The sequence below is a fragment of the Argopecten irradians genome, chromosome 12 (genome assembly GCF_041381155.1).
Source record: "Argopecten irradians isolate NY chromosome 12, Ai_NY, whole genome shotgun sequence".
Classification (NCBI taxonomy): Eukaryota; Metazoa; Mollusca; class Bivalvia; order Pectinida; family Pectinidae; genus Argopecten; species Argopecten irradians.
The window spans coordinates 22,282,823-22,307,876 of NC_091145.1; the positions used below are offsets into that span (position 1 = coordinate 22,282,823).

At 35.6% G+C, this 25,054-nt stretch overlaps 1 protein-coding gene across 2 annotated transcripts; it reads right to left on the minus strand.

Annotated features, from left to right (window-relative positions):
• Positions 1–2,649: 2,649 nt before the first annotated feature.
• On the minus strand, positions 2,650–24,858 carry LOC138336231 (inactive histone-lysine N-methyltransferase 2E-like). 2 transcript variants are annotated; one of them, XM_069285629.1, is made up of 29 exons: positions 24,516–24,858; positions 19,734–19,895; positions 19,515–19,596; positions 18,979–19,217; positions 18,394–18,536; positions 17,928–18,157; positions 17,576–17,623; positions 17,253–17,323; positions 16,804–16,894; positions 16,353–16,430; positions 16,108–16,211; positions 15,797–15,914; positions 14,927–15,036; positions 14,466–14,549; positions 14,068–14,266; positions 13,584–13,757; positions 13,136–13,279; positions 12,257–12,411; positions 12,082–12,111; positions 11,512–11,944; positions 11,070–11,282; positions 10,657–10,807; positions 10,197–10,393; positions 8,239–9,840; positions 7,741–8,053; positions 6,951–7,082; positions 6,249–6,407; positions 5,162–5,725; positions 2,650–4,597 (listed from the first exon to the last, which is right to left on the minus strand). In XM_069285629.1, the coding sequence occupies exons 2-29, from the start codon at positions 19,799–19,801 to the stop codon at positions 4,092–4,094; spliced, it is 6,438 nt and encodes a 2,145-aa protein (XP_069141730.1). In that variant the 5' UTR covers positions 19,802–19,895; positions 24,516–24,858; the 3' UTR covers positions 2,650–4,091. The 2 variants fall into 2 exon arrangements, with proteins under 2 accessions (XP_069141730.1, XP_069141731.1); XM_069285630.1 differs by lacking the exon at positions 6,249–6,407.
• Between the last annotated feature and the right edge of the window lie 196 nt (positions 24,859–25,054).

Consider the following 25,054-nt stretch of genomic DNA (forward strand, 5'->3'; position numbering starts at 1 on the left):
ACCAACCAAATAGACATTGATCTTTCATGAATGGTGACCTCATCAACCCTGATCTTTCAGAATTGGTGAGTTGATGAACCTTCATCTTATAGGGTTGCTAAGTCAATGGACCTTGATCTTTTACGGCTGGTAACCTAATAAATCTTGATCGTTCAGAACAGGTGAGCTAATGGACTATGATCTTTTAGTGTTGCGACCATTGATCTTTCAGAACTTTTCATCTAAAGAGTCTTGGGGTTTTCATGACTAGTGAGCTTCTGATCCTTGATTTTTCAGAACTGGTGAGCTATCAGCATTGCATCCTCGATACTCCAGGGGTTCCGATCACTTTCGATCTCTACACCCCTGGACTATCGCATAGTAAAACTGGAGGCAACAGAATAGAACAGGTAATTTAGTCATTTGATGTACATCAAAAGAGCCGTATAACGGTACACTGTGGTTGACTGTGTGGCTTAGATGTTAGGCGTCGCTCTCTCTGTAGTCTTCAAAGGAAATCTTTGCTAGCCTGTGATTGGTCAAATGTTTTCCGCTGAGCTGCCTTCAATTTCACTATGAGATAGTCCAGGGGTGTAGAGATCGTAAGTGATCGGAAGCCCTGGAGTATCGAGGATGTCAGCATTGTTGAGCTAATGGTCATTGGTATATCAGAGCCAGTGAGTTAACGAACCTTGATCTTACAGAGATGCTAGCCAATGAACATTGATCTTTCAGAGCTAGTGAGCTAATGAACTTTGATCTTTGGTCAATAAGCCAATGGACAGTGGTCTTTCAGGATTGGTGAGCCAATGAACTTTTATCTTTTACGGTTGGTAACCAAATTAACCTCAATCTTTCAGGACTGAGCTAATTATCTTTCATGAATGAACCGCGCTCTTCAACTTATGAAACTTGATCTTTCAGGACTGATGAACCACTGAACCTTGATCTTTCAGGGCTGGTGAGCTAAGAAACCTTGATTTTGTTTTGGAGCCAATGAACACTGATCTTTCGGAGCTTGTGAGTTAATGAACCTTGACCTTTCAGGGTTGGTGATCTAACGAATCTTGATCTTCCTTGGCAGTTGAACTAACGAAACTTAGTCCCTCGATTTTAAGGATTGTCTTTGAACTGGTAAGGTAATTATTTGGACTCAGCATAAGTTCTCTTTTTATTTATATTTGTTAAGTTTACATGTAAATTGGTCTCTTAACTTCAGCTTTAATGACTGATCATTGAAATGCAATCAAAGATGACGTGTACGCGTATATATTAAGTTATTTCAGATACATGTATCAAAGCTGTATTGTCCTAATTTCAGCTATCCTCGATACTCCAGGGGTTCCGATCACTTACGATCTCTACATCCATTGACTACCTCTTAGTAAAACATTTCTTTGAATACTACTGAGACAGCGACGTCCAACTTCTAAGCCACACAGTCAACCACAGTGTACCGTAACACGGCTCTTTGATGTACACCAAAAGACTAAATTACCTGTTCTGTTGCCTCCAGTTTTACTATGAGAGAGTCCAGGGGTGTAGAGATCGTATGTGATCAGAACCCCTGGAGAATCGAGGATGACTTTCAACTAACCTGCACACATTTTAAATATATTTATTTTGAAAACAAAATACCGCATCTTATTTTCAAAAGTCGAAATAAAGCTAGAGAAGTGAATTATTGTCTAGTTAATATGTTTGCTGGGATTTGATTTTCGTTAATGTCATAATAAAAGATTAACTCATGATTCTTTAAATCCACAAATGATCGATTTCCAAAACAATAGTCAAACCTGGCTTAGCGACAAACTCTGTATAGACTACTATCCTCGATTCTACAGTTTTACTGTGAGATAGTCCAGGGGTTTATTTAGATCGCAAGTGATCAGAACCCCTGGTATATCGAGGATGAATGACTACCTGTCATTTAGACAATTTTCTCTGTGTCCCAAATGGTCAATTAACTCCACTTGGCTATGAAGACCATTTTTTCTTGGTCCTTTGACTGTTTTTCTTAGAAAGATTTAGATTTGACTGTAATCAATTTTACTCATAGCTCTTTCACTATGAAACAACATACAGTAGGCCTACATGTACTGTACATCACAAAATATATTTTGTGGTTTAGAGCTTTTAAAGTATTTCTTTGTAAAAACATTTGTGGTCAATGAAACTTCATATTCGTGGTTACCTACATCGTCAGAGACCCACAAGTGATCGCACTACACTACCTACACATATCACGGGGTGATAAGTGTAGCGTAGTGCAATCACCCATGGGTCTACGACAATGGGTTTCCTATAGCAAGTGATTTTTACAAAGAATATTTCTTGTTCTATTGTAGGCCATATCTAAAAGTGTGGAGTATATGTTCACTTCCTCAGGAACTTTCCATTAATGTATCTAATTGACACCTTGACTAAGAAGCTAGGAGTAGGTCGTCGTCTTTTCAGCTACAATAATGCAGCTAGTGGTTACGGTGTTCCAACATATTACACTAGCTCCACGCTGAGTTATGAGTTTGAATCCAAAGTTTCCAGTGTCTGGGTACTCCGACTTTCACCAACTCTTAAAGTTGACAAATCCTTCAATGACCAATCAATGAATTACTGAGATTTTCAAAGAAAATCAACAATATGTAAATAAAAGAAAAACAACACAAGTCATATTTTCATAAAATGAGTTACTTTACTTCTATCCACTAGTGGTGAATTATCCCATAAGTAAGATACAAAGCTGATCAGAATATCGGACAAAACAAGCCCATACCAACATTTAGTCTTGCTCAGACTGTCCACATAAGGCAGAAAGATAGAGAGAGAAGAGAGAGATAGAGAGAAGACAACACACTTCTGGGATCCACTAGTGCTGGAAGCATGTTAGTTTATTATATAGCAGCGACCAAACCATCGGTCAATTGCCAAAATAGCAACTGAGAGCAATATGTCACTGCCCCCATTTTGTAATATACCTGAAATCTGTACAGGTATGAAAATAATGTTAAATTCGCTGTGTACATGAAGCCTTCATAAACTAGTCTTTTTTTTTTCTATTTCATTAAACACAAAATTTACCCCCTTTAAAATCGAGTTTGGTTTACATATGCTACACAAAATAAACCTCTGTACAGTCAAGACTAAATGGGTGATAAGTTTGAATGAAAATGGAACTGTCAAAATGTTAATACAGGTTCAAAATGTCATATATCACGAAAAATTGAGTCAGAATGAGAATAGATGGATAATATTTACAATGAAAAAATGCAGTTATGTACAGTCACAGCAAAACGATTCTCTTCCAAACACTCTCACTTACAAAACCCGAAATTGAAACAGATGAAGGGATGCAATGAAAATAAATACAACTCCCAAACGCTTGGTTTCTGACCAATCAGCTTATCAATAGGTTTAATATTTACACAAAATGGCCCTATTGCGACTTACTAAAGCAGACAAACTTCCAATGCATGTAATACAGTCATTCAACATAATTTAAATGCCTTGATTCAAAGATTCATTCAGTTACTTTAAATGCCATAAATGTAAACAAAAATTAAAAAAAAAAATAAAGAAAAACATACTTCATACCACAACATGGAAGTCTTTAATAAAGAAAATAGTTAGTCAAAATGGCAGTGTTATCAGTTTTCATGGTATCTCTATTGTACTGTTACATTTCTGTAAGACTTATCTGAAACCCTTCTGTCATGTGAGCACAGTGAAAACACTACCATTCAAATTGAAACTATATTAACAATACTATATACGTATGTGGTTAGAAGTTTGAGGACAACAATCTTTCCTTACTGGGCTTTTAAGAATATCACATTGGTTGAGAAAATCTTCAAATGTAAGGATACCAAATTATCTGGGACTAGCAAAGAAAAAAAAATCTGTCAATGTGAACATTATTTCCAAACCTCCAAGAAACACCCAAATACATATTTCCAATAAAACAACAGATAAGAAAAGATTAACCTCAATTATCATATACTTAAGAACGTGAATTAAAGACAGTCAAAAAAGAAAACAAAAATAGATCATTTTCGCTTCTTTTGACACATTTCAACCCATGCACACAAAAATGATAAGCTCATTCCACGGCGGTCTCAATAGAGGCCACCCGAGTCGGGGTAAACTTGTTGTTGATGATTATGTCCCTTTTTCCTTTTCTTCCCGAAGAATTTTGATTTTCGTTGCACTTGCCCCTGAGAGTGGTACTGTGACGGGGATTGCTGATAGTGCTGTTTGTGGTCATTGTTTGACATTCCATTGTAACCATGATTGTACTCATGAACAACAGGCGGTCCATTCACTGCAGGCTGTTGTTGCACAGGCTGCATTATGTTAAAGTTTGAGTTTCCATTGATGGTTGAATTGAAACCTGTTTGGCTCGAACCCTGTGGACCATTTATGTTAGAGCTGAATCCTGGCTGGTTAGGTCCCTGGGGGCCGTTGATTGCGGAGTTATACCCTGACTGACTTGGCCCCTGGGGGGATTGCTGGTAGCCAGTTGTATGATTGGCAGTGTGGGGATGTTGTTGCTGCTGCAGCGTTTGTTGACTAAAGGAGGCCGCCTCATTATTCAGCATGCTATGTTGAGCAATTCCAAGCCCTGAAATTGACAATCATTAATTTAAAAATTCTGTTTAATGTTTACATTGTTTTGGGGACAAATCTTGTGATTATTAATTTTTCAATTTGAATATTGTGAAAACAGAGCAATTATAAAAATAACTTTAGTTTGCACAAAAAAGTAAATTTCATAAATGTTGAATTTCCAGTGGCAAAATTCTGGTATATTGACCCTTAGCTGCAGCAAATGACCCCTAACACTCTTAAAAAGTATTTTTCAATTGAAATCTTCATTTTTTTTTGTTTTTTTTTTGATTAAATTTGAACCGCGGCCTATTTCAAAACTAGAACAATGACACCAATTTTTACTAAAATCAGATGATTTTTAAATTTTGACCCCTCTATGGACATAGTGGTCATGTTGGATTTTTCGAAAAATATCAATCTCCTATTAATAATCTACACACTATCAGCTATTACCATGTGCAATGTCAAAACAATCTGCCTTGTGGTTTATGAGGAAATCTCCTGAATAGGGGGCCCTAAATAACGTCTCTCCTGACAACCCATCCCTTTACAAGTGCTCTATGGAACTAAAACTGACCTTGGTCGGTGCCCTGCTGAAGGTGTTGTCCCGGAAAGACCTGTGGCTGTGGTGAATGAGATGCGGATGGCCCGTTATTGTTGACAGCAGGCTGAAGCTCCCTAGATGGGAATGTCTGTATGGACATCAGGGATGGTATTTTACCTCCTTGTCTTTGGGAGGGTGGACCACCAGGGGGAGCTGGTCCTGGCCCATTCTGTATAGGTGGTGGCGCCTGTACCCCAGTCATGTGAGAGTGTGGTGGTAACATCCCAGAAGTCTGACCTAGTCCTTGACCATTAGGTACAGGCGAGGGTATGTGTCCTGGTCCCACCATGGTGTGAGGAGGCATCAGGCCTGGTGCTGGTCCATTGAGCATGGCCGAGTTTTGTCCCATTATATGGGAAGACTGGGTGGGATGCGAGCCCCCATGCATTGCCATTTCTGGCTGAAGTGGTGGGTGTAGAGGTGGCTGGCCCCCATGTGACTGGGGATGGTACATTGGCTGTTGGTAGCCAGGATGATGTGAAGAAGGAGCTATCACTGGCTGCTGCTGCTGAGCTTCCTGTCCTTGGTCCGCATACTCTGTAAACATCCAGATTTATTATCATTTCAAGGTAGATGGTTATCTGTCTAAGGATATCAAAAGTATGTTACAACTAAGAATTACTGAAAACTTCTCAATGACATCATTGACCAAAGACCTGCGTGCTCAAATAAAACTTTTTTAGTTTTGTTTATAAAGAGAATAAAACCCACCATCCACTATTAACAACCCACCACTTGATGATAAGGTTTTCATTCCATTAGAATTAACCAAACATTAGTCAAATGAAAACTGCCCATGATATTGGACAACTATGTGCGATATAATAGATATAATAGTGACCATATTTTAGCTGTCAAAGCAAAGTTTTTGTTTTGTTTTTGTTTTTTCAATTTTAAATCTGGAAAAATCTTACCAATTGAAATTTTTTGACATAAGGCATGGATAGAAATTGTAAGCTGAACCTAAACATGATTTAGTGATTCCAGCACTGCTCAAGATGTAAGGCTGTTGTCATACAGCAGCAAGGCGGCACAAGATCCGCTGTGCTGTAGAACTCACCCTGACTGCTGGTTAGGCCCTTAGGACGAGGCTGAGAGGTTGTGCTGGGATGAGGAGGAGGAGGAGGGGGAGGGGGTGTAGTGAAAGATGATGATGCTGATGAAGTTGTTCTGGTCGTGCTAGCAATGGAGGTGGCGATGATGTGGCGATTATTTCCATCTAGAAAGTAGCAATTTATCACATATCTCACATCTTATCACAATTTTGATTAAAACATTGCAATGGAAATCATTCTCATAGATTTTTTTATTACATAAACCAATAATCTGCCGTCTAATTGAAATAGCCATTATTTTCATGTTTTAGTAGCTTCAAATAATTTCAAACAATTTTAACAAATTCTATTACCTGAACATGATTTCATCCATGTCTGCACAGTAATCAGGATTATCAAGAAAATAACATGAAATTTGATAACAAATCACCTTAATACAATTATTCATTTTTTAATATTATTAAAATTTTTACCCTGTAATATCATCAACTGGCTATAATGGGAATAATGAATATGACATTTTCAGAGTCAGGTTCAGGTGATAAAAAAAATGCCTGGCTATGTGGTATGATAAAAAAGAAAAGATGTTGTGTAAATATGGAATGCAGATATTCTAAGAAAACAAGCCAATCCTATGACATATTAATAGTGGTCTACCTCCACAAAGTTTTAAAGCAGACCTGTTTATCATACATTTGCAGACTTACCATTCTTTTCTTTTTGTGCTTCCTCCTCTGAATCATCAAATCCAAATTCTTGTTTTAACCTTTCTGTCAAACTCAATGGTTTAGCCGGTTTTTTCACTTCAGTCGACTTTCTTCTAACAATGTCAGAAGAACCTAGAACAGAAAATTGGTCATCACAACATAAATACATTACACAAAGACTAGTTAAGGCATGAAGACATATAAATATTGATTTACCATAGAGTATACAGGTTACATAGCTCAGATTTTTCAAAAGTTGTTCATTAAAGGGACAATTCATTCTACGAGAACATTAAAATTTGTATATATATCGGAAAACCCCCAGTTCTAATGGGAATTAGATCAGTCGGTTTTACATCACCTCCACAGTGGTTATGTAGTTCATTTGTTTAACGTGCGTGACTTTGGCTCGGATATTGGTACAGCGTACATATTGTACCTGCTCAATCGTATTGATCAACGATTTGTAATTACAACAGTATCAATTAAAATACTAAACAATGATGTGGAATTTGTCAATATCTTATAGTATATGTTTCATGAGAAATGTAGAACAATACATTTATGCCATATTTTGCTTCTTGGTTATGTAAAAGAATTAGCGTGAGTGAATTGTCCCTTTAAAACTGTACAGACAAAATATGGCTCTGCTTATTTACTTGTATTAAATTTTCTTCTTCAATATATGTTTATCATGAACTTCACAGGGAAAAAGTGTTTCAACACGTAAAATTTATCATTATGACATAATCTGGTACTGAATATTATTTAGACAAATTGACCAACTTACTTTTGAAGTGATATCGAGAAGAGTCTTTTGGCGGTGAAGAATCAAACAAGGGTAGTGATGGTAGAGATGGAAGTCGCCTGTTGTTGTTATGGGAAGATGAGCCACGTGATGTTGTTGATGATGATGGCTTGTTGTATGATGATGGCATAGATGGTGATGGCATGAATGATGGTGAGAGAGATGATGGTGATGTACTGGGATAAGATGTGTATGATGATGTAGCTTGTGATGAGGACGATGATGATGACAATGGACAGCTGCCATTTGGTGTGCTCTTCTCCTTCAGTCTTTTCCTATACTCCAATAGACTGACCTACAATACAGGACATCTCTCCTTTCAGTTTAAACCATATCATCAGACTTTATATCTTGAAACTTGATCATCTTCATTTAAATATTGCCAGTATCAATCTTTTGGTATTTTGTTTTCAATATCATAATATCGCTGCTTTTTATTTGTATTCAGTTTCCACAGCTGTACAAATTTTAACATCTTACCTTTTTCTTTGTGGGTGTTGGCAGTGGAGGGGGATCTGATGGTATAGATGATGAAGCTAAATGCGAGTCTTCTGAAATGCTTGATGACGATGAAGCTTCACCAGTATTTCCTACTTCATCCGAAAGACCAAACTCATCTATTGATGGTGTGTCCGCCTCAAATGTATTAGGTAAACACATAGAGCCTGTCACACTAGGCAGACTGTCTTCTGAGTAAATCTCACTTTTGTCCATTTTTGACGAGACAGCAGCCTCTGAACTGTCAGCAGAATCACTATTGCCTACAGTGTTACTATTAGATGTGGCATCTGATGCAAAAGGCTCCGTAGACGATACACCCACATTATCACATGACTGTGATGACACTACTGGCGATACATTGTTTGGTATCAATGACGATACAATAGATGAAGCAGAGTCTGATGATGCCAAGTTTCTTCTAAAATCATCAACTGTTTGTGAGGACACTACAGATTGCACTGAATCCGAAGAAGCTAAATTCCTCCTTTCACTACTACTGCTAACATCTGATAAACAGCTGTGTGTCTTTTCATCACTACTGCTGCCTACCTTCTCTCTTGACGTGTCCAAGGACACCACTGACGAGGAAGAAGAATGCCTTAGAGGCTCGGAGAAATCACTCACAGATTCCACTAGTGACTCCTCTGATTGGTGACTTGGTTCCACCTCCTGGTTACTAGAATTTAATAAATCTGTCCTAGATGAGCCATAGTCACTGTCCGTTGACTGGTCAGCCAACAGTACGGCCACCCTGTCAGAGTCACTGGACCTCCTACCAATGGACTGGTCAGTGTCAGTACTACTGTCCACAACAGCCGACTCTTTCACTTCACAAGTTAAAACAGAGTGGGCGACCACAACATTACTGCTGCTACCACTGTCTGCCTGGACGGTCTCCAGCACACGTGATCGCAGTCCTTTGTTCTCATCCACTTTGGATGTACTATCACACAAAGCAAGTTTATTATCTTGAGCAGTTTTCCCTCCCCCCACTATAGCACTATCTTCTGTACTGTCCACCTGCATGGACTCCTCGATGGAATCATCGTTGATCTCGCCTTCCTCGAGTTCCGACTCTACCTCCTGTTGTCGTAACTCCATATCACTATCAGCGAGATTCCTCTGTTCCTGAATACTGTCACACTCCATAGGGCCCACACCTTTCACCCCTACAGATTTGTCATTCTCCATACTGGTACTAGCACTATTCTCACTTGCATTATTACAAGTCACAGGTAAATCGGCCACAGCCGAGTCTATAGATTTACTACCACAACTGATGTTCTCCAATTCAATTCTGTCCCCAGAACTATCACCATTTGGTTGAATATTTGATCCTACTGTATCATCTTCTGATTTAGAACACTTTTCACTTTCTTCTGTGTCTATATGTTCTACTTCAGAGGATTTTTCATGTAAAACTGCTTCAGGTGATTTTTCAAGCCCTGAATCTTCGAGATCATTTGTTTTCGTACTAGTAGTCAAATTAACTATATCACTAGTAACACTATCTATAGAGTCCCTGCCTCTTGTATTTTTGTCCACATCCATATTGTCCACTTCCTTTGGCACAGCCACATTCTGCAGAAAGAAGTCCATACATTTTTTTCCTATTTTTGTGTAAGAGACCTGTACCTGGTTTCAATACCATTCCTAAGATTTTTCTTTTAGCTTCTGTAATGTTTGTCTATGGAGAATTTGAAGTTTAGGATTGGTTTAACTTTAAGGAAAGTTGATGAAATTGGGCCTTTTAATTATTACTAGTCTGTATTACACAATAAAACTTCAATATACTTTTTTAAAATAGATCTCTATAAAATTTTGAGTATGCATTTTTTTTTTTTATTCCTTGATAAGTTTTACAGATTCTTATAGCTGTAGAGAATTAACCCCTAGCAGTACAGCGATACGTTTTACTGTGATGTTTTGAAGTGTACCTCATCTTCCTCCTCCTCCTCTATGGCAGCTGGAGTGGGATGATAGTCAGGTTTGCCACTCTCGTCTACCTCGGCCAGCATACTGTAGTCCACACCCAGTGAAGAAAAGTTGGCTGGTGTGGACGGAGTTTGTGGAGTAGGCTGGTCACAGGACTCCCGTGCAAACCGCCTCTTCTTCAATGGTGTCACAAAATCTACTGTAAATACAAAATGGATAGCTTGCACATATGATTTTGATTTTTGTTGTTGTTTTGTTTTATGGTAAGTGTCTAACAATGAATCAAACTCTGAGACAATATATGCTTTTTGTTGTTGTTTTGTTTTATGGTAAAATTTGAACATTGAAATGAACTCTGAGAGAAATACTATATCACATGACTATTAGGCCAGTAAAAAAAACGTATGACCATCTCTGCATGATTCTTGAACAAACATGAAATAAAATTTGGAGTAAACTTACCTCCAGGAGGTGAGGCTCCAGGACTTGGAATACTGGGCATGTTGGTTGTGTTGATGGCAGGGTTCGGGCTGGCACCTCCATTGATTGCCACAGGGGACATAGAACCACTGTCAGGACCGGGCTTGTCCCACATAGCCTGTCTCAACCATCGCTAAAATATACCATGGCCAAATGAGAACTGACATAAAACAAGAATTTTTCTTTCTTGATATCGCTGAAAGTATGATTGTGCAATTCTCTCTTTTCACAGAAAACCATAAACCAACAAATTTATTATTTCAAAATTGCAAAAAGGACCATTATATACTTGAACAACTAGGGTATATATTTAGATGCTACATCTTCAATTTATAATTAATTTTGAGACACTACAAAATCCTAATGAACATGTTGTATAGCCATTAGAAATTTACCTTTTTAGCAGATCCTATACTGTTTTCTACGCCTGCCCGAGCACTTCCAGAACTGTGACTGTTGCGGCGCAGGTGGTCCATGCTATTTCGAGGACTGGGTAAGCATGTCACAAACATAGCATTGTCTTCTACTGCCACCTCCAAAGGTTCAGTCTTCAGTCCTAACGGGTTTGTATCATGGGTTTTCTCACTCAACCACTCGCTCATCAAGTGCTATAAAATAAGTTAATAATCATGCATCATTATCTCCATCATTTCAATTTGAAGCATTATAAATATTGTCTCCAGAAGTCTACTTGATTTTTTAGGTGTTTTGTTTGTCTATAATTGAGTTATAATTATATTTCACAAATACACAAAAAGAAATGCCACCAAAACAGTTAAGTTTTCAAATTATTCAACCATATTTCAACAGGAATAAACATTAACAAACTTTAATCACCTTTTTGGTCTTCATGAACTTGAAAGATGGAGGTGTGGTTAGATCTGCTGTTTGAGCTGGTGTTGACGGACAGCTAGGCAGCAGACTACTGCTCTCATCCTGTGACGTAGCATCAGAGCTACAGCTACTACTCATTCTACTCCGCCTCTGATGGAGACTGTTTGTGATGGACATAGAGACTGGCTGTGGGGTCACACTCTCTGTACTTGTGCTACAGTTGCTGCTAAACCGGCGCTTCCGGGACGGTAGGGTGTTGGTCGCTATGGAGCTGGCCACAGGATGTTGTTGGGTGGCTTCTAAGGTACAGCTGCTTGTTCTGCTCTTCCTTGTGTGTGTCACTGCAGGACTCTGTACTGGCAGGGTCGGTGTCACAGGGGCCGACAAGGTCTCTACTTCTGATCCTCGTGAACTACTGGTGTTTGCTCTACTTTTTCTGAAAGAGTCACAAATGCTTTCTTTACAAATAGTGCCTTTGATTTTAGATATCCGACTATGTAAGAGGAATAACTGCATCACTATAAACTAAAATGGATCCTTAAAAATAACTGAACCTAATGAATGAATATTTACCTTCTAGCAGAAGCTTTCTTTGCTTTTCTTCTGTAAAACAAATAAATAATAATTAGTTATCATATTGAGATTTTGGCAGAGAAAAAACATGCATTACCAAAAATTATTGAAAAAGTGAAATTGAATGTCCTGAATCAAACTGAAGGTTTGTAATGTAATAAGTTGGTCTGCTTACGTTTTTGGTTTACTTTCTCTCTTTCCTCCTTCTACTTTGTCAGTGTCATCAGTCTCCTTTTCTGAGACGCTGTCTCTGGAAGGCTCCTTAGTTTCCTTTTTAGTATCCTGCTCCGATTTATTGGGTTTCTCTTCCTTCTTTTCCTCAATAGTGTTCTGTAAAGACACCAAAATATAATATGTGTAAGTGATGTTATCTTGACCGATGCTTTTCTAAAGGACGTTCAATTTCATACTTAAAATGAAGATTTTCGAAATTAAAGATGCTCCACTGCTGACAAATGGTAATTCTTCACTATCAAAAACAGGAGCAGACAATTTAGTATTTTTCTTCAATTGTGAAGTTGTAATTTACACCATTACCACCATTGAAAAGTTTGAGCTTCTAATTTTACTTCAAGTTAAAAATATGAAAAATAATTAATTGCATTCCGGAAAAATTCTGTGGCACTATATCCTATATGGAATGAAGTTCTGATTGCGCATGCACCAAAGGCAAAACAAATTATTTTATGTTATATTTTGTGTTAATAAGACATGTATATACACGATTAAACAGCATTATTGTTCAAATAATATCATTTATGCTTTGTCGGCGGTGGAGCATCTTTAACTATTTTGCAAGCCAGTAAATGAAACTAGTGGCATATCTTATCTGACCAACCATAAATTATCGAAGCCTTCAGTGAGCAGGCTCATTCAGGCTGTATAGGAAGGCATGTATGTGAGTGTCCAGTATAGGATAAACCCATATTTCCATGAGAGATGATTAAGATTATATACTTCTCCACTTAACACAATTTATTAAGCATGTGATGCACTGAATGCTGAACAATCAAATGTGAAGTTGTAATTAGACTAGCTTGTTGAAACCTCATACCTCTGTTGAGGTATTAACACCTTCTGTGCCGGAATCGTGCTTATGATGCTCAAGCCGTGCTAATGCTTCTTTTCTGCGTTCTTCCCTTTTTTCCAACTTCTCAAAAGCTTTCATAATGGCTTCCATCTTCCTTTCTTCTCTTGTCTGTACATTAAAAAAAATACATCATTAATGAGTAGGTACACATCAAAAGGACTGAATAAATAAGTAATAGATAAGACAGATAGGTTACAAGGTAGATACAGTACACCTGATTTAAAAAGCCAATTTTTCTACAGTCCTCAATGACCAATTGCAACAAAATTCAACCTGTCTATAAAGACCATTTTACCCTGTATCATTTATCATTAAAGTGATCTTGCTATAATTGATAGACAGGTTTGTCTGTATTCTATCCGCCAATGAAGGGATTAATTGGGGAAACTATCAGGTATTATGTATTTTGTACCTTAGATATTTTGTTTCGTTTCTCAGCTGAAGCCCCTGAAGACACATCCTCCGAGTCACTGCCTATGTCTGATGACAAGGGAGGAGGAGCCGAGACAACACTGCTCTCCTGTTCCTGTTTCTCCTCCTCTTCATTCACAAAAGGTTCTTTTACCTTAGGCTCTACCACCACTTCCTGTAAATCACACAAAAAATGGAACATTGCAGAGCAGTACAAAACGAGACAAAATGTATCTAGATGACACTTTTTAAGGTCATATTTAAATCAGTATCTACAGATATACATTTTCCACATATGTCTCAAACAATATTGTTTACTTTTAGCTTATAAAATACCAGAATAAAGAAGATCACAGAGGCACTTGTCAGTACTTACACAAATATGAGATATTCAGCCAGTGACCTCTACAATTTTTTTATGTATTGAAGATGTCTATCTATTAGTTGGTAATTTACGTTAATTAAATGTTTGATGATAATAATACCTTTTTCACTTCCACTGGTGGAGATGGAAGGGTCTCTGTTGTTGAAATAGTAGGAGCTGGTTCTTCAACAGCTACCTCCTTCTTGACCACCACATCCATCATCTTCTTGATGGAGGACTTAAGTGGCGATTTGGTTGGAGACTTTACTGGAGATTTAGCTATAGGCTTTACAGGTGTTTTAGGCAAGGATTTGTCTTTTCTGTAACAAAGATTCAATATCTCAAACATTGTCACTTAATTTACATAAGATGCTATCAATATGATTGGTCCAAATTCATCACTATTACACTGTTTTGTGAATACCTTCAACTGGAGAACTCGGTTGGTTTTTATAATTTCTACAAAACTTATTTGAAGACAAGAAATGGTGGGCTAAAAATATAGTAAAATAGACTTACTTGTTTTGAGCATTTTGTTTTCGTTTGAAATACTTTGCAACAGGACAGTTGTTTCTAAGGCAGGCACATTCAACACAGTAGGAGCTGTAAAGATAAAACAACACCATAAAAGTTAAAAGGAAAGTCTGGGCACTGTCCTCACTCCAGCTCAACATCACATAGTGATGTCAACACATGTTCAACATATTCTAAGTATCAATCCAACAACAGTTTCAAAATTTTTGTGTGAAGTTACTGAAAAATTTATGCCAAATTAAAACCTACAGCAAGCACAAAAGGGAAACTAGAAATGTCCCACAGACATATATGTCCTTGCCTCCAAGTGAGATCTGAACAGGATGTAACAGTACAGGGTGCACTAGAAAGACATGAGTAACATTATATCTTCTACCCTCTTCTATGGTCAGGCATAAAAATGCTATAAGAATCAAAAGAGTTTGTGCTTACAGATGAACACTTACCAATCCTTATAATTGTAATCATAAGGTATAGTGATCTCAGAGCCTCTTGGTATGACTTTAGCCGAGTAGATGAAGAAATTCACAACTCCTTTCTCCATTACATGCCGAACCTGGAAAACAAAGATGAAAACATTTTAAGACAGGGTTTTTGCCAGCTGTTTTGGGAAAAGGACCCCAAGCAAAAATTGGGAAAATATCCTCGGTGTTTTTCAAAAATTGGGAAAATATGATCAGCATTATTTTGTTAAAATTTTCATCACAATTTTGTTGAAATAATATCAAAATGGGGATATTACTTAACAAAGAAGGTTTAGCTGTTTCTTTAAATGATATTATAATATTCCTCAACTTCTACATTAAATTTTACTGGTGTCATATGTATAGTATAAGACATCATATTTGGGGTTTTAATTTAATTTTACTGCATTTGGGAAAATAAAATGCTATTTTTCAATTGGGAATGGGTCCTTTTACCAGACCCTATAAAGGCCTGGCAAAAACCCTGTAAGACTCAATTATCATAATGTAATTAAAACTCACATCAATCTCTTTTTGAAGATTGTATAGTTTCTTTTTAAAAGCAATTTAACACAGACAAGTTTTAAACAATATATGTTTTCTATTCAATTTTAACAAAAGCAATATTGAGGTCTGAAAATTAGAATCCTGTACTAGAATAATTAATATGTGTGTATTCTCATCAATATACTTCAAACACTGTGTGCTTAGGTACAATTAACACTGCACTGGTTTGAAAAATCCCTTGTGAAAGTACTCTTAACATATAAATCATTACATCATAAGACATTTGGAGAAAACATAATCATAATAATTTGATTTAATTAAATCCTAAACATGTTTCTTCCTCACCTCTGCATTAGCCTTGCAGGATCGCCTGATAAACCTGGCAGTACTTCCATAGGAGGTGGCATCTACACACAGCTCAATGTTGTCGTACTTGTTATAAAATAACGCAAATGGATTGAACCTGAAATTATATATTGTTAAATTGATACAACATAACAGTTTCAACTGATGTTTTGGTCAAATCAAATCAAGAAATTTCATTATGTCTGTGTGCATGTTTTTTTTTTTTTTTGCTCTCTACTATTTCAGCTGAAAAAAAACTGCTTATTATGTCGAATTTTTTCCAGGTCAAATTGAGATCATACACTACTTACTGCCTGAAGAAATTATCTTTGTCAAACTGTTGTTTTAGAGTAACTTTCCCAGTGTATTCAATAATTGGTTCTCCTTCCCCTATTGTCTCGGAAGCCTCTAAACCCTGAAAATTAAAAGAAAGCACTTTAAGCAGTAGCAAAAACCATATAATTTCATCACACAAATATTTACCAGTGCTCTTATGATGAAATTAACCTTTTATTAATTGATGATGAAACAAAAAGACTATGAATAAAACTATTACCTTTCTGTTTTTGCTGACTTCGGTAACATGACAAAGCTGAGCTTGCATCCTTCCATTCAATGGGTGAGGATCATCAGTCTAGAAAACATTCAGTAAAGCATTTATTACATGCAAAATGTACATCATAGCAACTTTGTATCAAATGAAATCCTTATGTGTGCTTGCTGAATGGAGATATACTTCTATTTTGTATAAAATGAATAAATTTATTTTGCATTAAATGTATCACTTGTTTCATATGTACATGGTAGTGAGTATTGCCGCACAAAATAACAAAACCAGTTCTCAAACTTTTTCATTTATTAGTCTTTCTTTTTAACACATACTTTTTCATTAACTTTTTTCTTCCCTTTTAAATTTTTGTTCTTGTTTTTCTTTTTCTTTGATGGAAACATACAATCATAAAATGGAATATAAACTAAAATAGTTGTAGTAAATGTTCACAATTTACCTGTTGACCATTTACACGTATAGCCATAAGCGCTTGGATGTCTGGACTGTATTGATTTTCTCTTGCCTCTTCGTATTTGTCCACCCAGGGACTAAAAATCAAAGCAATACATCATTGAAACATCTACAGTTGTCAATCCAAGGCAGAAAGGATTTTTATTTACAGAGTTTTCAAAGTTCTGTTTTATGAACATTACCAAAATACTTACAAGTCATCATTTAAACTAAAAAAATTTTTTTTTTACATAACATTACATACGCACCAGTTAATGCAATAAACTCTGGGATTTCATACTTCTTATTTTTTTAATTAAACAAAAAAACACTTGTTAAAATATGTGTTTAAGCTTTAATATCTTTCATCCTTTTTTTTTTTATATGTATCATTTCATGAAGGGAGAACTTGTATGTTTAGCCCATTGTTGACATGCATAATCCCTGAAGTCTTACCTATAACTACTGTCCCATGGATCTTGGGCATTTTCGTTCATTACAAGAGTCAAACCCGGCTTTTTGTTCAACTTAAATCAGAAAGTAACAAAATATTTCATATTGATTTCACAATAAAATTCTTAATAAAAGTGCTTAGAAAACAAATTAATAATAATTCCAATAAGATGCTATTCTTTGAAAAATAAACAATCATCTTTTCTTTTTAAACAAATTCTATAGTAAATCACCAGTCTAAAGCTATATCATAGGTGACATAAATTTCTAAAGAAGATCCAAGAAGTAGACAAACTGTGTTACTCAACATCTCTGAAAAGGCTTACTTTTGATTTGTTGATCTTCTTGCTAATGGCTTCCTTAATGGCAGTTTGCTGCAGAAGAAGAAGCACCATTTTAAAGTAAAATTTCTTCCAGAATCATGTTCACTGAATATTCCTCATTGTGTGTTGATTTTTTTAAGAAGTTTTAACCAGCACATAACTGAAATGTGTACATACCTAGTCCTAATTGCTACTATTTAAGCGGGTCAATCTTTTTAGATGGTAAAAACAAGCTCTCATTGTATACTAGTTGTGTTATACTAACCCTACTTGATTTCATTAAATTGTATTTATATGTTTATTTCCTATATAACCTACCTATTCAATTTCATAATTATGTATGGGAAAAACAAACCTTCTGTTTTTTATCTGCTTCTTTATTCTCCTTTTCTTTTTTTATGTTATCCTTCTTTTCTTTCTTTGGTCTTCTCAACTTGACATCATTTTTATTTGGAGTAGTGGGATTGTTCCTATCACTGCGTACCCTCGTCTTTTTCCTGTTTTTGCCTTTTTTAGTGTTGGAGAGCTGTTGAGACATCTGTCTATTCATTGCTTCTTCAGGGTCAGTATCAGTAGCACTAGAGTCTGAAGAGGAAAACATTTTCTGTAATTTGTTGCAATGACAAAACCACTGGAGCAATTTAATACACAACAGCCAAGAATTCCATCCATGTAAAGACAAGATGTTTGGGTCTGCAAACTGTTTACAGGTTGTGAATCATTTATTATATTAAACTAGTTTTAAAATATGATGATAGTCTTCAAACATTTCTAAAATGATTTTCTAAAAGAAGGTTAGTTTGTGACAGAAAGCCCTTTACCATTGATCAGAAGTTCTTTCCTCTTAGTCTGCAGCTGTCGAGCTCTTTCTCTGTCCAGTACACGGGGCTCGCATATCTCACAGAAATAGGATTCTGGTATGTTGCTTCTGTCAACTCCCATACAGTCTATATGTTGCCAGACACTACAAAAAAAAAAAATGAGATATGGTTGCAAACAACTTTAATACAGTTATTAATATGACATATTGTAATTGAGAAAACAAGTGATAGAGAGCATTTTGTAATACTGCATGATGTATTCCAATGGAATTTCACATTTATGCTTCTCAAGCAGTAGATTTTATCAAAATATACTTATTTAATTTTTATCAACACAAAATATCCAAAACATGGTACCCATCTAAATGTCTGAATGAATGAGTAACTCATAAACTTCAATGCATGTACATGTGGTCATATTATGATAACTTTTTAAATTTTAATGAGGTAAAAACGGTGTAAAGCTAGTATATTAATAATCCGAAATAAAAGCCCAAAATAAATTCAAAGTAAAATAAAAGATCTTGTGGTTTCTAATTTTTTTTTTCTTTCTTAAAGTCAATTTATATGGGATTCATCTCCTACCTGCATTTGTCACAACATATCATGTAGCCATCATCATGTGTGTAGTCACAGATACATCTGGTAATGCTATCATCCTCCACCGAGATCTCGCGGGCCACTTCTGTGGCAGCCACAGCTGGCACCATGACCACATCTTCCACCTCCAGTGGCAGACCCTTGTCCACCTGTGGCGGAGATGGTGGTTGTGGGGGTGGCGATGGGGGAGGAGTTGGGGGAGGGGGAGCACCATAATTGTGATCCTGCAAACACAAATAAGATTTTTAGTTTAATATTGAAAAGTCAAATCCATGTTTTTCAAATGGCTCTCAGCTTTTAATCTAAATGTATAACTTACCTTCAAAATTATTTAACTGAACAGAACATTGCATAACAATTTTTCTTTCAGTCCAATATAGGCACTGATCAAAGTGATCACGATGATGAAAACACATTCAATGGTATTATTAAACTTATCGCAAAGAAATTGCAAATTGAAAAGACGGCAACCCAAACACCTGGAGCCTACCAGACAATTAAGAATTTTTTTATATAATTACTTGATAAGGCAATCCAAAACATCCTGGGTAGGTCTGGGGTATCATGTAATAGTCTCCTGTGGGACAGTCCACCACATCAGTGCTGTAACATAGAACACAATGTTCAAATATGATAACATTGTTGTATAACATTACTCATAAAATCACAAGAAATCATGTTGAAGTATTTAATACTTGTTAAAAAAAATCATTATTCACATAATATTCAATGAAACTTACTCATTAGCCGCATCTTTTTGTCCGCCATCATTTGTATGGACTACCCCTAGCCTCAGGACCACGCTCATAGTGAAGATTCTACATTTGGCCTAATTGTGGCAGTGGACTTGAAAATGTATATCAACAGTTTCCTCCATTCCCAATAAAGCATCAGAGCACTACCTGTAATTAAGGAACAAATATGCCAATCTATTCTGGATAACATGTACAACACACTTCTTAATTATCTTATAGTTGTGAGCGATTTTCAAAAGAAAGACCAATGATTTAATGTTTTATGTGCCGATCCGTTTTTTCTTCAGTGACATTATGAAAATCTATATAAGTTTTGATGAGGTAACTGTAAAAATCATTCAAAGGCACAGAAAAACTTGTATGATACTAAAATATTAATTATTGCAACAACACAGAACTAATTCACTGCAATAGAAAGAGGAATCATTTCTCTGCTTTTCAAACTTTTACTACATATTTCTACATATGAAATTTGAGAAAGATCTTTTCACTGCTTTCTGAGATATATGATAGCAACAAACTTAAACTATCAAAATCCAATCAGCCCCAAAATGTAATAGGCACAACTAGGGCCCTAGGGATACCTACATATACAATTTGCGACAGATTGCGTCTGTACTTTTGGAGAAACTTTAACAGTCAAAATCCAAGATGGCTGCCTGTCGGCCATCTTGTTGACCGATCGGTCCAAAAATGCAATATGCACAACTAGGGCCCAAGGGGAACCTACATATGAAATTTGAGAGAGATCCCTTACACTGTAAGTACTCTTTGAGAAATAGCAGTAACAAACTTTAACTATCAAAATCCAAGATGGCTGCCTGATGACTAATCCAACAATATTAGAGGTTAACACGGCAAGATACTTTTTAACATTGTGTCATGTGACCTCTAACGAGCACGACAATTGATTCATTTTGCTGGGCCACAGCTGACCAAATGATGTAAAATTTATCAAAAGTCACATTTTATAGGTTGTCACGGACACCTAACTTTTTGGATTTATATATCATAAATACTTAATTATATTTGCGAGACATTTCCAACAAATTAGTCCAAGAAGCTATGATAAATGCATTTCTTATAACATTCATCATATTTTTACTTGTATTGGACAGCCATTTTTAATCTGAATAGGAATATTAAGGTTTTATGAAATTTAGGAGTTATCTAAATGTGTACGCAAAACAAGCGGAACGAAGTAATCCTCATTTCCATTATGCGTTTCACTAAATTTAAATTTTGTGTTTTGTATTAACATACCAGCCATAACGTTTCAGTGACAGTAGAATTGAGCACATCAACTTGCATATGATTTATCATGGATTTCACAATATATGGGTGGTGTCATACAAAATTATTGGCAGGAATGGATTATTATATAATCAACAAGTAAGTTTATCAGTAATCGTTTATATATCTTGCCATTTAAATGATCTTATTTAAACCCAGTGACAAATAACCGGGCGCTGCCAGCAACATGGCGGACATACGGATCTCGTATGAGGTCGCATATCCACCCAATGTAATCAGTAGGAATAAGACCTCCCTCATACATGTGTAGGAGTACCAGGGGACCATCTTGTTGTCCGATCGGTCCAAAAATGCAATATTTAGAACAAGGGCCCTAGCTATATATATAGGGAAACCAACATGTTAAATTTGAAAGAGATCCCTTCAGTACTTTCTGAGAAATAGCGGTAACAAACTTTAACTATCAAAATTCAAGATGTCTGCCTGTCAGCCATATTGTTGACTGATCAGTCCCAAAATGCAATATGCACAACTAGGCCCAAGGGGAACCTACATGTGATATTTGAGAGAGATCGATCCTTCTGTACCTTCTGAGAAATAGACTAGTGGTTACAAACTTTAACTATCAAAATCTAAGATGGCTTGCCTGTCGGCCGCTTCAATCCTCTTTTCATATTTGCCACCAAAAACAAATATTTTACACTCAAGACTCCCACGCTGACGCTGACGGTTTATGGGTAATGTATATATGTAGGGTTATTCAAGTAAACAACAAAATGGCTACTGCAGCATGTATCAAACTAGGCCTATCTACGATCTCAACTCTGTTGTATATATACCTGATTGCAAGTTATGTAACATTAATTCTACGTGCGTCAAAATAAATTTTGCTGCGTCAATGACCCCAAGTCTTGGTTTAATGGATGCCCTGACAAGGGAAATAATCATTATAAAAATAGTCCATAGGTATCGCCTCACAATTGTTATAACCATGTTTCTGATGAAATTCATGTAGTGCTAGAACGGGTAACCAGAAAACTGGTTTACGGTTCGGTTAAGCTTGTACCTATACTACCCGGTTAGGATTTTAGCTGTACATATGATAACCGCCATAAACATTAACATTTCATACGGCAAAAATACTCTTCAAAGTAATGAAATTCCTGTACTAACGACCATCTTCAACTATAGTCTAGAGTATATATGCTTTCAGAAGCGAAATTTTGTAATGAAATTAAAAGTGTTAAAAAGCTATGGTTATCCAGTTACGGTTTGGTTAAATCTGATCCGGTTAACCGGTTGGCAATTTTTACTATCCATTCTAGCACTAAGAAACAAGATCTAAGTGATTTAAAAAAAAAATAAATATTGAAATAAAAACACCATTATGGATTATTTTGTTTATTTGAAACACAATCTAAAATTCAAGGATGTTAAAAAAATATAATAAATTATAATATTATTTGATTTTACTGACTTTCAAGGAGTCATAGGCTCATACAAAATTTTAGGAGGACCTTTGCAAACCTTGTTAATTATTTCACATTAACCTTAAGCTTTGAATCAGGTGGTTATATATATAAAGTCTTATATTCTCACCGTTTCATATGAAACAAGAGCAAGAATTGTTTTTTATTCAAATCTTAAATTCCCTTTTTTAAGCCATACAAACCAGTCAATGCTTATTATATACATAAATGGTCATTTAATACCGAATTTGAGGTGACATTTGTGAATGAATTCTAAGATAGGACGGTATATGTGCAAAACATAAGTGTATTTAGTATTTATTATTTTTATCCTATTCTGGGTAATACATTACTAAGAATAGGATAAAAATAATTAAAATCCATACATTTCTTTTTCATTAACATAATCTGAATTTATTAGACCATATTCTGATACCATGACACTGATGGAATAAAATTCTGATTGAAACAAGTTCAAGTGAAAGAAATAATAGAACGCAAGAAATTCAACAGATTTTACAAAGTACCTTTTGACAAATTTGTTTGTTTTCCAATATCTAAAGAACCAACTAAATCAAGAAGTCTTGTTTTTTGACATAAATTATTTCAGAATTAACTAAATGATGCAAGTTTCAACAGTATTGCATTAACTCAGGTCTTGCATATACAGCTGAACAACTTTTTACCTTATACGATCAAACATTTCTAATACTTTCACAAACATGATATTATTAGCTCCTGGTCTAGAAAATCAACTTTATTCTTTGACTTTATACATGATAAAGCTGATTTAGTCCAAGGTCAACGCAAAAAAAAAAAACCCAACCCAACATTTATGCAGTAGATCTATTCAAATGACAAAACAGACATTTGTCTATTTATCACCTTGTAATTTTAGATACAAATTGCCAAGTAAGATATTGGTTAGTTTGAAATGAACATCAAGTCTTACTGCAGCTAGATGTTCTATGTAAATATCTACAGTAATGAATTAGTGAGTCAATCAGACTGAATCAGTATATATATATAGTTTTCCAACATGACTGATTACATATTATATTTCATAATAAAATCCGAACTAAAGCATGCATAAAATAAACATATTTAGTAGACAATGTTTATCTAGTCTAATTATGAATGGCAATATAGAGTGGAAGACTGTTCTAAACGTTGTTTACTAAAAAACCTGAAGAATTTTTTTCAGGAGATTTAACAGATCAGTGTTTGTAGCAGGTTTAATAGATAATTATATATTAATCAAATATTTGATGAAAAATATTCACACATGGGAAAAGATGGCATTTCTAACTATGGGGAATTTTAAAATTTCAGGGAGTGAGAGAGAATTTTTTAGCATTTTTGCTAAAAAATGCATTCTTTCAACAAATAGCAGAACTAAACTTATTCTGTAACCTCAAAAGGATTTCTTCAGTCCATTAGTGACTTTACAGCTCAGTAACACTCAACAAAACTGTCTGTAATGAAGAAACCTTACAATGCAACCAGACAGAATGATTCACCGACCGACATTCAGTCGATATTACTCTATGGAAACCAACCAGACAGCTTATGCACAGCAAACATAAATTTCTTGACAACCAATGATAGTGGTTTAATGTCAAGTAATAAGTTTATATGTGTGCTTGGTGTTGTTCATACGAATGGGTAATACAAACGTCAAACAAATAATAATATCTGTAAATTAAAAATGGAGTTTTGACCCTGCAGTAACATGTTCACCGAATTCATTAACATAACAATTGCACGGCCATCAACATCAAATTTTACTTCGAATTGTAGCTTGGTGGATACAAATTTATATCTTTCTGAAAATAAAATAAAACAAAAAACATTCAGCTTAATAAATGCGTCATCTGCAACATCAAGAAAATTAATTTAGAGGATAAAACGTACTAAAATTCAAAACCTCCCGGCGCCATTTTGACTATGGCGTTCCAAAACGTTCGATAAAATTATTTTTTTCGAACATTGCATTTCTCCACATTGAATAATGCTAAAAACATTCCAATTATTGCATACTCACCAGTAAATTATCCTTTGCTTGCAAAACACAATTGCAAGACAAAATGAAGATCCAAAATAAAACCTTAATAGTGACAATCTAACTGTCAAAATCGTAAGAATGTTTAGTACTGACGATCTTGTTTACATATCAATGTTCACAAAACGCAGCAAATAAAACGTAATGGTGTCTTGCCCTACGTTCCAAATGACAATGATATGAAGCTATGCACTTTGTACGATAATGTAGTATCCATGTCTGTCATTGAAAATGCCTGACAGCAGTCCAAATAGGTTGGTTTCAGTCAAAATTTGACTTATTTCTTTTTCCGACGGCCGCCATTACAATTTGTTATTCTGCGGGTCTGACGCTAGAGTGGAAGGGAGGGCCAACGTCCGGTGATGTCATTTATTTTAAAATGCAAAAGATTTTAATATAATTGTAACAGTTCTTGATTTTTAACAATTTAATGATTTAAAGTTTGTTTAGTTTTTCAATTTCTTAAATTTATATTTTCACAATTTTATTCTCCGGCAAAATTCGTTAATGTTCGTTCCGTA

Coding starts and splice junctions, on each gene's coding strand:
- LOC138336231 (XM_069285629.1), bottom strand. CDS start 19,801: ATGAGCGTGGTCCTGAGGCTAGGGGTAGTCCATACAAATGATGGCGGA. Junction 18,158..18,393: donor GAAAGAACTTCTGATCAATG/GTAAAGGGCTTT, acceptor TTTCCTCTTCAG/ACTCTAGTGCTACTGATACT. Junction 5,726..6,248: donor GGGCCTAACCAGCAGTCAGG/GTGAGTTCTACA, acceptor GGATGTTTACAG/AGTATGCGGACCAAGGACAG.